The sequence below is a fragment of the Nicotiana tomentosiformis genome, chromosome 2 (assembly GCF_000390325.3).
Source record: "Nicotiana tomentosiformis chromosome 2, ASM39032v3, whole genome shotgun sequence".
In the NCBI taxonomy this organism is placed as follows: domain Eukaryota; kingdom Viridiplantae; phylum Streptophyta; class Magnoliopsida; order Solanales; family Solanaceae; genus Nicotiana; species Nicotiana tomentosiformis.
This window is the reverse complement of record NC_090813.1, coordinates 47,534,953-47,552,029: the sequence shown is the minus strand read 5'-3', so window position 1 is coordinate 47,552,029 and position 17,077 is coordinate 47,534,953. Positions and strand designations below refer to the sequence as shown.

The window sequence follows — 17,077 nt, the reverse complement described above, 5'->3', positions numbered from 1 at the left end:
TGTCCTCGTCGATGCTCGAGATCAAGGCCTTCGTTGTCTGGCGTTGGAGCCTGATTAGTCCTCGATAGATTCGAGGCCGGTACAACCGCATGAGGTGATTTAGAGTAAACTATAGCCCCCCGGCCTTGCTAGAGAAGAAGCGCAGCATGATTACTATGCGCTATAGAGAGGAGTGGATTTGGCCGAGGGTGACCTAATATCTTTTACAGAGATCAATAATCACTGGGTCGAGGGGACCCAATGTGAAGGGATAAGTATAAACACTTAAGAACCCCTCCACATAAGCGGTGATGCTCTCTTCGGGAGCAGGAATTTGCACCACGACCTCGGGACCCCAGTTGCAGTCCCTCTTCACAGCCTCGAGGTGGCTCTTCGATATTGAGCACATGTACATCGACACATGCTCACATCGGCTCGGGATCGATGAAGGGTTTTCGACCTTGAAGTTGGATTTTAGAGTACACGGGCCGGGAATATATTCATGGGGAAGCGGCTCCACCGGCGCCTTGCCGTCGGACGACCGGGAAGAGGAGCAAGAAGCTTTCTCCTTCTGCGGTACAGTCATTGAGGTTTTCGCCATTTGTATAGTAAAGAAGAGCAAAGAAAGATGAAAAACTGGTGGTTTCGGTGCTAACGACGGTGGCTCTACAGATGACGAAAAGGAGGAGACGAAAAGAGTGAGAATACTTAGAGGTTTGGTTAGAGCAAAAGTAAAGTTTGATTCAATGAAGGAGCGGGTATTTATAGGTTTACTGCGACAGTTTGGTGGCTTTAGTGGCCGACCGCTAACTGACAAGCATTAATGATTTGGGGAACTGAATTGACGGGACGTTTCAATCACATCCATCACTTACGTCATAAGGACGACGTCATGATCGAGGTTTCGGAAAATCAAGGCTCAAACCGTTTCTTATCATTTTATTCCATGAAACGCGGGGACTATCTGTATACGGTCGAAATCGGGCATATCAGATTTCATAGGCACGAGGAGCTGCCTCGAGAGTAAGCTAGTAATAGACCAGGCTCGAGCTCAATGGCAAAGTATGGAGCATGAAGATCTAAGTGCTCGTTGAAGATCGAGACCGAGCATGACCGACTTCGAGTAAGGCGTAATAACTGAATGACGAAATATTAGCAACCGACCGAAGATCTCGGCGGAAATCCCGGAACAGATCGAATCAAGCAGTTATTGACGTCAATCATGGGATTTGTTTTCGTCATAAGAATTGTACCTTATTTAGGATTCCTTTACTATATAAAGAGGGACCTCATTCATTTGTAAGGGGATTTTTGACTGAGAAATATATACAAAAACACGCTGCTCTCTATTTCACTTACTATCTATTACTGTTCATCATTGTTTATTTTTCTGTTCTTTACTGTTTTCCTTATCCAACCTCGAGACCATCTCGAATCAAGGTCGAAAGCTCTGCTAGAACACTGGTTTGATTTATTTTATTATTCATATTATCTATTCAATTCCTTGTTTATCAATTGGTATTGGATTAAATCACGTATCCTTAAAACCACTAAATAAGTTTAATTGTTACTCAAATTTCTGGGTAAACAATTATATAATGACTTTATTTCGTAATTGGTCTTTCCCAATTAGTTATGTTAGTCATGAGATTAGTCTAGCGCTTTATAATGAGTTTGCTCCCATAATTGGCCCTTTCCAGTTCAAATTACAGTAGTTTTTAAATAACTCAAGTCAATCAACTAATAAGTTTTACAGAAATTGGTTAATAATTTAAGCCCTGAATCAGATCATAATAAGTTGACATATTATTGAATGTTTAGTGTAACTAAGAGGATGTTGGTTTCCGCCGGTTGCTCGAGTGAATAATGCTAAGAATCGAAAAAACTCTTATACAAGACTTTTGTCCACTTAAACTATCAAAGGTGTACAATTAAAACTAAAGATAAAATGCACCCCAAACAAATGGGTGAGAATTGTTACTGAAGTATTGTGTATTTCCCTTTTCTTTTTCAGACAACAATCTTTTGTAAGATTAACAAAATATAGTGCCATGTAACTAAGAAATGCTTTAAGCAAGGATGTTGTTAGCTTTGTCACAACTCCTCCACTGCAACATTATCAACATGTTATTATTCTGTACAGTTTTGATCAGAAGCCAGCAACATGAAAAGAGGAAAACCAAATGACCATCTCCTCTGTTAACGCGGCCTCTGTTTTGATAGATAATTTCCTTCCATCTTCCATCGAAAACCGGCAAACCGGACACGTTTTCCGGTCACCATTTAACCATTTATCAACACAATCACGATGAAATTCATGCAAACAAGGCAAAACTCTATTGTCATCTCCATCTTCCAACTTTGACAAGCACACACAACACCAGTTTTCACCTAGTCTAGCCACTTCATGTACTCTTGATTTATTCTGATTGATGGCTTGAATCAACTTCAACATCAATATATCTTTGAAAGTAGAGATTGAGATCAGCAATTTCTTGAAAGCCATTGGTATTTAAGAGAACATAGGAGAAACATTTTGATGTGGTTATTAATAAGAAGTGGTGGTATAGGAGAAATGTGGTGGTTGCTCAGTTAATTTGCGTGGTTTGGAAGAGTGGTTAGGAATGAGAGAAAATAAGGATTTTTAGTGTTTTCAACAATGCAGTAGCACCAATAGAGACTGCAACTTCTAACCATTATTTTAGGACACGAGACTCTATCGTTATGTCTTAAACATGGTTGTTGAGTTCCAACTCTTAGCTTAATTATTCAGTCCATGTTACATAAAAATTACGAATTGATAGGGCTGCTTGAACACTCACTTTTATTCATATTAGACATGCGAAAAAGTTTTCCGGATTCTTGCAATATTTATCGGTAGAAGTCTTCTATAAATATCCCCCACCTAAACTGTAGTGGTTAAAACGAATTTCTAAGGTTTCTGTTGCTTGAAAACGACATCGTCACTGTTTCACCTTTCAAAACAACGACATTAGCAATATTCCTTCCCTTGGGTTCTTATTGGAGGAAATCTACATTTCTTCCACCTAGCAGTACAAGTACAAAATAAGATTGTATTAAGTACGTCAAAAAGTTTTAGAAGGTGAGATTTTAATTAAATTGAGTAAAAACAGAAAAAGAAACAATTCACATTGGCAAGAGAGATCATATTTATGAAGAAAGTTTCGCTCTTTTCTTTTAATACGTTAAATAAAAATGTGACAATGTTACGATGAAATACAGGAAAATTTTGATACTACAGACCAAATATCCGGGAAATTAAGCCAGGATTAATCAATTGTAAATCAATCTAAATGAAACTGCTGGAAAAGCTACTGTAGAAAAGCCAATTTTTCCTCTTTGGCAATTGGAAGTATATTTTAGTTTATCACACAATTAATTGGTATTGTTAGACGAGGAAGAGTGTCAGATTCCATGTCAAATGGACAACATCAAGTGTCACAAAAAAGGATGATGAAGCTTAGAGCAACCATGGTCCTGTAAGTATTACATATGCCTTAATTGTAAGGAGGGCTAGTTCAAGACTCGGGTTAATTTTACTGAACGTCATCCAACTTATCATTTATTTCACAAAAATTATTTATCTATTTTTTATCACTTAAAAGTCACTCAACTTTACCTTCGTAACTTAAAAGTCATTCTAGTTCAAAACCTATAAAATATCCTATAAAAAATATGACATGGCATTACATTTAATTAAAAAATCTAACAATAATGCCACATAAACTTAAATAGACCATATCTAAGTTAGACTCATTTCTTTCTCAGCCCGATTTTGATCGTTTTTTTGAATATTAGTTTTAATTTATTTTACATGAAAAACCGACCGATTTCGGTCGGTTTCTTAAAAAATAAATTTTGCGGTATTCTAAAATAGTTTCCCGCATTTTTGCGCCAAAAAAATACGACTGAAGTCGGTCGGTTTCATAAAAAAAATTAAAAAATAAAATATTTTAAAAAACTGACCGACTTCGATTGAGTTTTCGGTCGGTTTTTGACCGACCGAACGGTTGTCCGAGGTCGGTTTTGGCTGAATTTTTAATAGTGAACTTCTACTATGCAATTTCATTGTGGGTGTTTCTTACCAATATTTTGACTTTAATGAAATAGTAATTTGTGAGAATAGATTCTTATTAGCTTGTTGTTCTTGTCTGTAAGTGGTACATTTATATGTTATGTAAGATTGAAGTCGGTCGGTTTTCCAAAATATTTTATTTTTTAATTTTTTTTACGAAATCGACCGACTTCAGTCGGTTTTTCATAAAAAATAAATTAAAACTAATATTCAAAAAATCGACCGAAATCGAGCTGAGGAAGAAATGGGTCTAAAATAGATATGGTCTATTTAAGCTTATGTGGCATTATTGTTAGTTTTTTTAATTAAATGTAATGTCATGTCATATATTTTATTGGATATTTTATAGGTTATGAACTAGAATGACTTTTAAGTTATAAAGGTAAAGTTGAGTGACTTTTAAGTGATGAAAAATAGATAAGTGACTTTTGTGAAATAAATGATAAGTTGGATGACCATGGGCGAAAATAACCCTTCAAGACTCTGAACAATAAAAATTGATTTTCTAAAAATATCATCATTATGAAAATACACACACGATAGAAAAATTACGTCAAACTATTGAAATAAAATATACTACAAGTAAATATTTACCACAATAAGCGAATCTTAATTTTAGGATAATTGGCGTTTTCAATCCAGCAAAATAATCTAATTCGAATTAAGCTAGAATAGCAAAAACAAAAAAAAAAATTGGCTGCCTAAAACAGAGAATATCGGTGTCTACTGTTAAAATATTCTGCAATTTCAAACCCAAAAAAAAAAAAAGGAATTTTAAAGCAGGTCGCATTTCGTGATCTACACCACTTCTCAAAATTACCAATTTACCCCTCTTGATCTCAAAAGCCTACAAATAAATGATTTTGTACTATTTTTAGAGGTTAAATCCTACAATCACCTTGTCCAACAAGTGTACATAAAATTAAAATCCCCAAGATTGATTGTTCCATTTTTATTTCAAGGTGGTTCCAGTTTCACGCAGAAAAAATTTTAGGCGATCAATTTTTAAAAGAACAATATATCACATATATTTGCCATAACTTTCCAACTTACAAGAATATCAAGCTTCTCACCGGAACGACAAGTGAATGGTTTTGCGCACATGGAATTTGTAAAAGGTTTTAAACCCAACTTAATATTGTGCTTTAGACACTCTGAAATATTGAGCATCTAAACTCCTTGCGGGTATATGCTAACCTATGAGCATTCCAGGTTTCAATGAATTTTTGCTAATCTTTTAATTTAGAAAGGAAAATCAATTAGTATAAGTAAGTAACTCTACCGCGATGAGGAGAGCATTGGAACAACGTAAAGTTGTCTTTATGTGATCTATATGTCACTGGTTCAAGTCATAGAAGCAGTCACTACCGTCTGCGTTAAGGTAGTTTGTCTACGTCACACCCATGTAGTGCGACCCTTCCTTAAATTTGTGCATGGGTTGCCCTTTAAATAAATCGACCGTGATGTGAACCTCTAAATTCCACTAATAAACAAATAACTTAGTGTCCCATATATTACAGTTGCACTAGTTCAAAGCAAGCAATTGTTGCCCATACTTGTCAAACATACATTACATCCATTATAACATTAAATTTAAATATTATCAACTGTTCATCAGCTAGCTAATGAACTGGTTTTGATCTTCTTTATTTCTTTCAGATTCAGAGATGTGGATGTGTAATCCATCTAGGAAGTACAAACCCGGTGTCCGCACAATATTCCCTTCTTTTTTCATTCTCCACCTGAAAAATCAATAACGAAATCATAGTGACTAATCATTTTACAATTGAACAGTTTTAACTTGAAATAGGCAAATATTTACCTGTACTTGGTGACTAAGTAATGGAGAAAAATGGATATTTGCAGCTTGGCAAGATCAGCACCAGCACATAGTCTGAGACCTCCACCAAATGCCATGAACTTTTTGGATACACTATGTAGTTCTTCCTCCTAATTATATAATTATATATATATATATATATATATATATATATATATATTCCCATATATAGTTTAAGAGAAGTCCATTATATATAAAATGTTAGTACAAGAAATGATAAGGAGAGCATGTGAAGTATAAATATTATGTCTCTTGCCTTCCAACGCCATGGATTGAAGACATAGGGATCCTCATAGTTATTTGAATCAAGATGAACTGATGGTGGACATACTACCACTATCCAACCTGCTGGAATTGTAAATCCTGCAACAATTTAAGGACTTCAGAATGAAGCAAACCAAATAATAAAAGAAGAAACAGATGAATAAATAGACACAGATATCTACAAAAGTAAATAGACTAGGAAATGGTATGAATTTTCATCACCTTTTATTTTGACATCTTTCAGTACTTTTCGGAAAATTCCTGGCACGATATTGGCTAGCCTTACTATTTCATTCACAACCTGCAGCTCAGTTCTTAATCTTTAGCAACAACAAAACAAAGGCAGGATTATAACATTATTAAGCCAAAATTTATTAAAAGTATATATAAGAAGTGCCTTGAACCATTTAAATTAAGTTAAAAGCACAAATACAATATGGAAAGTAAATGCACCTTATGTGTGAATGGCATTGACTTGTATTCTGTCCATGAAATCGCGGCCTCTTTGTCTTCTCGGTTTTTAACAATGTTCTCGTGCTCTTCCTAAATGAAGCAGAAAAAGAGATATGAGATTTAGTGTAAGATAATATGAGAAATAAAAAACAAGGAAGAAGTAAAATAGGTGAGAATGAGATTTTCAGGAACGAACCATAAGTTGTGGCAACACCTGAGGATGATCATTGAGAAACTTGAGACCTAAGGCAATGGCAGCAGATGTTGTTTCAAAAGCAGCAAACAATACTGCGAAGATAGTATTCAGGGCATTTTCCTCTGTTAGAATTGTTTCTTTGTTGGCTACTTCACAAAGAAGGTGATCCAAGAAATCTTGTTTGTTTCGTTTTTCCTTTGATCTTTTTCTCTCCTTCACTATGTCTTTGATCATCTTCATAGCATTTTTACGCCCCTGAAAAAATGTTCAACTTAAACTAATTAGGTCTAATCAGCTAAACCATACATGTATAAAGTGACCCATTCTTCCATGAGTTTAAATTATATACATTCTGAATATAATTGTTTTTACACAATATCGGTGCAAGTGAACCGGTTATAGCATGTTACAGCTCTATTTCTTAGGTTGTCATATTAGGTTTTGATACAACAGAATACTTTTCACCTGTAAAGAGGCATGATAAGCTGTACCAGGGAGATTAATTGGAAAACAGACAAAGCCACCCATGAAAGCTCTGTACTGCTCTCTCAATTCCAATGCTTTTTCTTCATTACATTCCAGGATCTTTTCCGCCATAAATGTGATTAGCATCTGGATTAATATATATCAAAATTAACTACTATTAGCAAAAAGAAGAGCGCGTTGAAACATAATATAATCAACTAGATAAAAGTGTGTTCTCTCTAAAAGCTTAAGAGATTATCACAATTTCAGACGCTTCTTTGACGTCAACTTCTCCCCGGCCAGCCCATCGATGCAAGTGTTTACGAATATTTAGGTCAATTTCAGAAATATGGTTATGTTTTAGCTTATCAGGGCCAACGAGGCTGAGAACTAAATTCCTAAGATACTTATGAACAGTCCCTTTGTTGTCAAGAAAGCCATCTTTTCCAGTGAGTTCAATAGCACTCTTTGTGTACCAACACTGGAACAATACTTCTTCTTGTTGGAAGACATAGTAATTGACTTCAGGATCAGCAGATACAACCACTGGATGCCCAACTAAACTAGTCTTAAATATCTTCCCATATCTGCAAAATCAAGAAAGTTTTTTCAGAAGTACATATTTATTCAAATTAAACCATGATTAGGATTCCCTATAACAGCTGGTAATTTTAATAGTAACTCTGGTTTGGTAATCTTAAAATACAGTATAACCGGTTAAAGTACTATATAAGTAAAATCTTTTTTTGTGTGTGTGTGACGTAAATATAAGTAAAATCCTTAGTAGGTTAAAGTGCATTGACTATATATAAAATTAAAATCCTCTGAACATTTTCAGGTTGACAAACCTTGCAGTTCTTTCCTGAATAAAAGGTGGGATTCCTTCCAAAGGATGTGAAGAGAAGTACCCAATGGATTCGCCAATAATAGGCAGACCCATAGAGCCAGGAGGCAATAACCCTTTGCATTTGGGATTTCTCCATCTATACACCCAATGAGTGAATCCTACAACTATTAATGCTACTGCCAATAAACTAAGCCACATATCTCTGTATGTATATGTATGCAAATTTCAACTAGTTTACCAACTCATTTGTAAGGCCGAGATATATATACACTTTCTGTGCTGCCAAAAGCTAATGACTCATAATATCAAGTTAAAGCCATGTAGTTATAAAAAAATTGAGTACAAGAATGTATATCGGAACATTCTGTGGTGGGTGTTACTAAAAGAGTGTCATATTCTGCAACTTGTTATCACGTGAAAAGTATCTTGCATACGGTTTAAACTTGTTCTTTGGCTAAACGTATAAAATTTTGCTTTTGATCAAACCATGCGCATTGCATTGCATTGCATTTATCCCCTTTTGCGTATCAGGAGTCTTTCTTTTAATTGGAAATTAAACCAACTCTTTTGCGTTTTTTCCCTGCTCGTTTCTGTCGATGAAATTAGAGTATTAAGGGTTTATTTGGATTGAAACACTTGACTTTCCGCATTATGTCTCAATTGGAAAAGTCTTCTTATATTAAATTATGTGAATGTGTAATTCTTCTAAATAAAATGGAAAGTATGAAACTAAACGACGATAGTCGTGCTCTTTGCAATTGGTTGATTGCACTCAAGAGCAAATATCTCTGTCATCTAGTCAATCAATTGATAAATAAATGTCTACAGATCACCCCCAATATTTGAGTTAACAAGGCGCGCACGGTTCTATTTACCTTCAACATGAAAAGCTCGGTTCTTTACTGGAAAGTATAACATTTCAGACATAATGGCTGGATATATATACCATTGTTAAACATGCAGTTGTATTTCGATTGGCATTTGATTTTACTGCTTGATTTATAAAAAATTTAGTACTATTATTTAACGTTGTATGCTACACGCTTCATTCGACAAGAGGCAAAAAAGAAACCAAAAAGGGCGGTTTCAGGGAGGAGGGAATAAAATCTCACGTAGTCTAACGAAGATTAAAACTGCAACTGCCTTGTGACTTTGTAAGGCTTGGCATTCGTGTTTACATCTAATGATTGTTCTCCTTTTTATTTTAACAAGAAATACATCCTATACGTATCCCTCCACCATAAAGGCTAATGCTCCAGTAACATGCTCATACCAATTTACCATACCAAACCAGACTACATAAAAATATATCAGAGCACGGAGACCCAAACCATTTTCAGATGTCAAAATATTCCCTGTATGTACACCCAGTAAGTGACAGATTCGTACATCACATGCATGTATAACCATATGTAAACGAATGAACAAAGAACCAATGTAAACTTCGTCATTTTTACAAACTGAGCCTGTGTAAAAGAATAACTCTACAGCAAGGAAGATTTGAACACGCAAAAATACTCTCACGTATAAAGTGACAACAGTAATAAACCGTTACCTCTGTATAATGCTTCTTAATATTTTTAAAGCTAAAATGCAAACTTTAACTTCTCAAGATTCCATGAATTGAGAGGTTGGAGGGCTCACTTTTGTCTTCTCTAAACCTGCATATCATAACACAATACAGTCACAATTAGGAAGTTATACTAGGAACCAACTGACTGCTAAAAATCCCAAAAAATCAAGTTAAGAAATTACAAAGAAATTCCCAGCCAAATATTGCTAACACAGAAAAGCACCATACATAAACATATAAAATAGAGAGTAGGATTTTCCAGTGAAGCATACCATGAGCCCCACGTATCTCCACTTCGCGCCATTCTTGGACAAGAGCACAGCAACAACACATTAAATGAGAAAGAAAATCATCAACAAAGCCACCCTGAAAAGAAAAGAAAATTTTTTAGCAGGGCCCGTGAGATCTCGAGGGTATTCAATTTATTGCATCTCAAATCAAAAGAAGCATTATTGACACAACATGCATGAAGGTACTTATGTATCATAACTGTTTCTCTTTACCATGATATTTAGCTTTTTCCGAAGCTTCCTTCTGATGCAACATGTGTAACAACAGCAGGATAGTATCAAAGAATAAGCCATTAATTCATTACAAGCTTCCGCTGATGCTACATAACAGACATTCAAAAGTTCATATTGTTAGCTTCAAAAGTATAAAAATGAATAAGCTAAAAAAACAAGCTGTCGAACTACACTAATTGATACAGAAGTCAAGAAAATGGTTCTTGTATTTTCAACTGACAAAGATAGAAGTAAGATATCTAATTATGCCCACAGAATTTAAGGGTATGCATAACCTTTTCAAGATTTTTGCTGAATCAACTTACAAGACATAGTCAAGCATTGACCTTGCTGTTTTTATTTTCTTAGAAGATCAATGCAATTAAAAGGGAGGCAATGCTAGTCTGAAAAGAGGGATTGACCAACCTTTGATGGTCCAAAAACTTTATATGTCAAACTTCTAATTATAGTTTTCTCAAAAGAAGACTATAATTTCATAGTCCTGGCCCAAGATTACATCATACTCGGAAATTGAAACTTTCAGCAAAGACGCAACACTTGACAAAAAACAGTAGACTCTAATGTTAAAATTAACCGGAAAACATAATATAGTTTCTCTTACAATGTGTATTAGCAACTCAAACTAGTACGTCTGTCAGCAGTCACTTGCAGAAATATAAATATGACAAAGAGTTACACATATCTTAAAAAAAGGGTAACTAATTTAACCAGTTCTTCATTTATTTTAAGAAAGAGAAAGAAGATTGATGAATGAAAAGGACGGCTTCATTTTCACTCCTCATCACTCACAATTAGTAGAGCCATTAATAGACCAGAAAGTTCTAAATAAAATATAAAGCCACTTACATATATGCCTGTCTGCAGCAACACTGGCAACTTTAGAAAATGTACCACAAGGAAAGAAAACGGTTTTAATACCTGCAATGAAAAGACACAGTATTAACTAGGAATATCTTGATATTGAACCTAATATAATGACATCGTCCCAATGATGAAACAGATAATTCTATATTTGGTGTCATAACAAATCATCCTCCCTTTGTGAGCATGTATCATATGAAAACATATGGAGTCACGCATCTAACTAATTTAAGTATTCTCATTGAAAGCAAAGGTTATTACACATGCGGAACAACAGACACAGACACCAACTACAGGATACAGTATCTGTTCTCGCTGATCTTTCAGATAACAGCATCTTTTATAAAATGGCTTGCTAGACAGTAATAGAGAAAAAAGAACTGTAGTAATAGGCAAAATGATAGTAACAAAAAATTAGTAGATGTACTACAGTGTCCTACTTCAGCCACATCATAATGGAACCCGTCCAGCTCCTTTGAGCAAGAATGACACAACCAAGATCCATGTCTGGACCTACTACAATTTATTTCGTTCGCTCTTGGAGTAAAATTTTTTGTGCTATTGACCACTCAAAAGAGATCAGAACTCAGAATACATATAGAAAGGAGTGTTCTGTTCATAGAACACAGAAAGAATTCCCAAATAACTTATTATTACTAGCTAAAATGTGTCAAATCTTGACACTCCGAATTCAGAGCTCATACGTGAAAGAAAAGAACAAGTACTTGCACTCCAGCTTTAGGGCGATTCAGAAGATCAAAATGGCGATGATTAGAGGGTAGACCTCATCCATTTTTTGAGGTCAGAAAGGGAAACTGGAAAAAGCACTGTGTCAAATGATGCAATCGGTGTAGCAAAAGGTAGAGGTCGCTTACAGATCATGTGCTTATTCTCATTCTCTCTCTGTTTGCAATAAACATCAAATTCAACGTAATATACCCTGAAATAGAAGGGAAAACCTTATCATTATCCTCACGTTTGTTTAGCTTAACTAAGCTTATTGTAACTACTTGCAATGCACAAGTTTGACAACCTTCTATCCTGTCTCTTTCTAGGCACTCTCACAGAGTGTTGTAAATAGCGCTCGCCTCAGCGCTAATAGCGTGAGGCGATGCGATGCGAGCTGCCGGCGCCATTTTGCTCTGTTGCGTGGCGATTTCAGAAAGGCGAGCGCCTTTGCCTATGTAGCGAGAGGCGCTGCGATGTGCGAGGCGATGTGTAGCAGCGCTTTTTGGGGAAAAAAAGGCAGCGACCAAACGACGATTAAAATACAAATTAGGGCTTGGGTTTTTCACTTCTTTCTCCTTCAACAACCATCAGCGCCGTTTGTTTTTTCGATCAATAAACCAAATATTAGGGCTTGGGATTTCATCTTCTTTTTAGTTCATCAGCGACATCATAACCCAGGTATGTTGTCCATTTCTTCTTTCTTCTTCTAGTTTCTGCTATCCATTTTTTTTCTTCAACCATTGCTGTCAAAAAAAATTTCTTTCTTCTTTTTCCTTTTTTCTTTCTTCTTTCTTTCTTCCTTTTTCTTCTTTTTTTTTTTTGGCTCTGTTGTTCGAGCAAGTAGCAGAGAGTTCTTTGAGGTTTGAGCTAGCTTTATATCTTTCTTTCTTCCCTTCCTTTTTTTTCTTCTCTTCTTTTTTTGTTTTGCTCTGTTTTTTTAATCATGGATACGGGCAGAGGCAGTCAGACACAGAGCTTCTTCATAGTTCAAATCAAACCTAAAATTTACTCTTTTTTTCAGTTAGTCTTATAGAGCAGAGTTAATTGCATATAGATGTTGCTTGTTTTAGTTTATGAATCTCCTATGACTATCTATTAAATTTTTAAGTTTTGAATTGATATATTTATTAATATATTATTGCTATTGAGTTTTTAGTTATATATATATATATATATATATATATAAAACTAAATATATATATTATATTTTTTGTATAAATTGTCGCTTCACATAAAAAAGGCGAGCGCTTCGCTGCTCGCCTCTCGCCTCAGTGAAGCAGGCCCTCGTCGCTATTTGTCGCCGCACACTATCCAAAACACTGCTCTCACACTTCTCATTCTACTTCAAATGTATGTCATCTTGTTGATAAATTTAGAAGTATTGGCCAAGTTTCATTTGCTTGGTGACAGTAATCTGTATTTGCTAACTTATTAAAAAATAAGCTGTATTTGCTGATGCAGATCCCAAATGCTAGCTGAAGACAAGTGAGAGGGACCTCTGAGGATAATGTTTTTTATCAAGGGCTTTCGATCAAGCATCACTCAGTTGCGTTTTCCTTTTTACCATAATGAGAATGAAATATCACAAGAAAGGTGACATAAAGAACATAAAGCAAGTTCTAAAACATACACAAGAGAGGTTCTGAACAGCAGCCGAGCAGATCTGAATGCCACTCTTCATATCTATGTGAACCCTTTGAAGACAGCAGTTCATGTTTGGACGAAACTGATGAAGCGTTTCTGTAAATATTTTTAAGCATTTAAAAGAATCAGTTGACGGCAGGCAATATGGACCATATCCTCGCACTTGATTTACGAGTCTAAGAGATACAGCCTCCCATAGAGAATTACAGTTTAGCTACCATACTTTAGCAAAAATCATATTATCTTTTACTTACCTTGAAGTTTCCCGTTTCTCTTCACTTTTGGCATAACTTTCAACGTAATGTTCCGTGTAACTATCGACATTTGAGTAACTTTCATCCAACTTTTTGGGAGGCTTGGTAGGTGAACTCTTCAATGATAGAGAGTTAGTGGCAACTACCTCTGTGACATCCAGAAGATGCTGAATGAATTCACACTGACCTACATCTAAATTAGCTTGTGAGCGTTGCAATTCTAGTTGCAGTTTTTCATTTTCTTTTTTAATTGCCTCATTGATAGGTACTCTTGGGTAGGAACAAGAAAGGTTCTTCGTTAATATAATGGTATCATCTTTAGAAGGCTCTGGTTTCATAATCACTTCTTGCACCCTCATGTCTTCAGCCTCCAATGTGTATTCATGCTGGTCCCTTTCAATAAATTCCAACCTCTCCTGTCAACATATGGAAAGCAAGATCTATCAACTTGGGATAGAACAGATATCGGTTAGTGTTCACACAAAGTATATGTATGTATATATTCTTTCCAATTGTGAGCAGTAGCAGTCCATATGCATGTATATGCGGTTATAATCATGCATGAGTAGATATTAAACAAGAAATTAGGTAAAGTAGCAGGTTGCTCTTATTGTAACAGATGCACTGTCTTATAACCACTGCAATTTTCTCCTACTCAAACTTGATAAGAAAATCTCACCTCAAGAGATGATTAAAGCGATTCTACCAAGATGGATGAAATAGCAAAAAAATACTACTGACCCTTGTCCGTTGTAATAGATTCAAAATATCTTCAATATCCAAAAGTATATGGGCCTGCTCTCTCATTCAAATTCTGAGAAAAGATTACTTGTTCCATATCAAGAATCAACAAACATTCTATAGTTTCCATAGTAGCTTAAAGAGCTGATTGTTGTTAAAAGAACTTTTCATCCTCTGTCATGCATTACAAGAAGCGAGTACATATGATATGAACCCAAAATCAAACCAAATATCAACTCAACATACTTCTTCATAAGTAATTCGTATAATAACAAAGTGTTTTAGTACTTTGTGTGAATATTTATATGACATACACCCAAAATCAAACCAAATACCCTATCAACCTATACTACTTGGCACGGATCCCACACACACCCAAATCGTGTCGGATCGACAAGGGTACGGCAAGGAGTTTGAAGGATCTGAACAACAGAGTATCAAAACAAGGTAATGACCTGACCAGGAGTTGAATTATGACCAATTATTCCGACTTCAAATCATGAACTTATCAAACTCTAATATATCCCCGCCATGTCATCAACAAAAATGAGAAACAACAAATATAGATCTTAAGATGGAAGTGCAATGAAACAAACAGATAATGGAAGCATATAAAGCGGAACGGCAGCACTATGGATAAAAGAGCAATGTCTCCATACCCTGACTCGAGCATTATCCACTAGAGTGATAAGAGGAATAATCTTCAAATATTGGTCAATCTCATTCTGAGCCCTGCGAAACTGGTAGACAATGTTCCACCCCATAGCCAACAGATAAAGATAACTCCTGTCCTGGCAGCTCTTGACCAATATATAAGACCTCCTTAATGCATCTTCAAGTTGTTCCAACGGCTCTCGGGTTTCCGGATACCTCTTAAGTTCAGTAATCTTGAGCTGCTCCAATAAATTTCCAATTAATTTGAGATGCTGCGCAAACTGCCTGCAATTCTTCTTGTGCATCCGGGCTGTGGTAGCAGCTTTCACAATCATCCCAATTAGCCTCACCGCATCTATGCCAGTAAGCTGGGCGACATTTGCGATTTCCCCAAAATGTTCCCATGAAGCCATATCTAAATTCCGGATTGTTCCTCAACTCCCTCTAATTTTTTAGTTCAATAAGAAGCACATCTCCAGATCAATAGAATCAACTCCTTATAAACAGCACTCGCTCAAAACTTTTAACAAAAATCCAAGATTTCTCTCCAAGTCAATATCATTAAGTAAAATTTGGAGAGAACAACATTGCCGACTTAATATAGACTTCTATAAACATCCGTTTTGCAAAATTCATCAGATTCAAGCATACACACATGCAGTCCCATCAAAATACACTCAAAAGCACCGATATGTAGTCAAAATGCACTCAGAAAGATTGCTTGCAACAGATCCGGCAATGGAAGTGCAGCTACCAGTATTGAGCTGCAATGGAAGCTCAAAAGAATGAGGGAACGAGATATCAAAAATAGTCTAAGATTCTATTATACCTCTTCAATTTCCTTTTCGACAAAAATGATAAAGGCAATAAAAGAGCAAATAATAAAGGAAATATGTCGTTTGACTCGTCTTTTGAATATTGAGAAACTACCTGGATAACAAAATGGAAAAGAAATTAACATATTTTTAGTAGAACTCCATTAAAAGTGCAACAACATTACCTGAATTAACGGTGACGCCGTCACCTCACTGTACTCCACCGCAATCCCGTGGTCCTTTCAGCATTCCTTGCAAGGTAAACCTATAATGGAATTAAAATCACAATTTACACACACAAAAAAAAGTTGAAGAATAAAAAAAAAAAGCTGCGCATATCTCCATGCATATATTCACACTAACGCTGTACAAACGATTTATGCAAACGTACGAGTTTTTCAAACTCGAAAGGACACAAATTTCCGTGCTTTCGGGTTTCGATACAGACTAGAGCTTTAAAAAATGGTTAATGCAACTTTCTATGAACTGAAATACGTGAAAGAAAACGTAAAATTGAGAGGAAATGGACAAGGTTAGTCTGTGATTTAGTAATTTACAGTCATTGCTTTGCGCGAAGAAGCTTCTGGTTATGCAGTTTTGGAATGATTCAGAGAAGAGAGATAGATAAACACTAGTCACGGCTCGCTTCGGTGTGTCTTGTCTGGGAGCTCCGTTATCTACACTGTTACAACAGAGTAAGAGAAAGGAATACTTATGTGACTTTTATTTGGCCGGGAGTGCATACACACTCTGCTGTTATTTTTAATTGACTGAAACACCCTCCATATTACTTATTTTTTGCGTATATGCCACTGCCTTCACGGGTTTTGCAATTTTTGTTTTCTTTCTCTTTTACTTTGCTTCCATTTTTTCGTCAAACCAGTTTCGTAATTTTTCTTTAAGTGAAGAATACTTTTGGTCACAGTTCATCCTTTTGACTGTTTTTTCTCTTTCAGACAACCGACGGTGAAACCCACATGATATGCTCATACTGTTCTAGTGTTCTTTATTTCTCTACTTTATTTTTTTAAAGTCAGACATTAACAATTACTAACATTTGTTGCTTTTTTTTTAATGCTTGTCATCTCAAAAACAATATATTGTCCACTCTCTACTTATTTGGTGAGTGAAATTGACAATTC

General features: G+C 35.5%; 2 protein-coding genes across 3 annotated transcripts; both read right to left on the bottom strand.

Moving 5' to 3' along the window:
* Positions 1–5,562: 5,562 nt before the first annotated feature.
* LOC104104616 (cytochrome P450 87A3-like) lies at positions 5,563–8,751 on the bottom strand. The gene is made up of 9 exons (XM_009612752.4): positions 8,142–8,751; positions 7,556–7,880; positions 7,294–7,440; positions 6,829–7,083; positions 6,633–6,722; positions 6,402–6,480; positions 6,172–6,278; positions 5,898–6,025; positions 5,563–5,817 (listed from the first exon to the last, which is right to left on the bottom strand). Exons 1-9 carry the CDS (start codon positions 8,336–8,338, stop codon positions 5,694–5,696), a joined length of 1,452 nt encoding a protein of 483 aa, XP_009611047.1. The 5' UTR covers positions 8,339–8,751; the 3' UTR covers positions 5,563–5,693.
* Positions 8,752–9,473: 722 nt separating this feature from the next.
* On the bottom strand, positions 9,474–16,646 carry LOC104104614 (protein MID1-COMPLEMENTING ACTIVITY 1-like). 2 transcript variants are annotated; one of them, XM_009612750.4, is made up of 9 exons: positions 16,493–16,646; positions 16,121–16,200; positions 15,126–15,884; positions 13,726–14,141; positions 13,458–13,567; positions 11,084–11,155; positions 10,217–10,323; positions 9,986–10,079; positions 9,474–9,801 (listed from the first exon to the last, which is right to left on the bottom strand). In XM_009612750.4, exons 3-9 carry the CDS (start codon positions 15,531–15,533, stop codon positions 9,749–9,751), a joined length of 1,260 nt encoding a protein of 419 aa, XP_009611045.1. In that variant the 5' UTR covers positions 15,534–15,884; positions 16,121–16,200; positions 16,493–16,646; the 3' UTR covers positions 9,474–9,748. The 2 variants fall into 2 exon arrangements, with proteins under 2 accessions (XP_009611045.1, XP_009611046.1); XM_009612751.3 differs by having other exon boundaries at positions 16,327–16,633.
* Between the last annotated feature and the right edge of the window lie 431 nt (positions 16,647–17,077).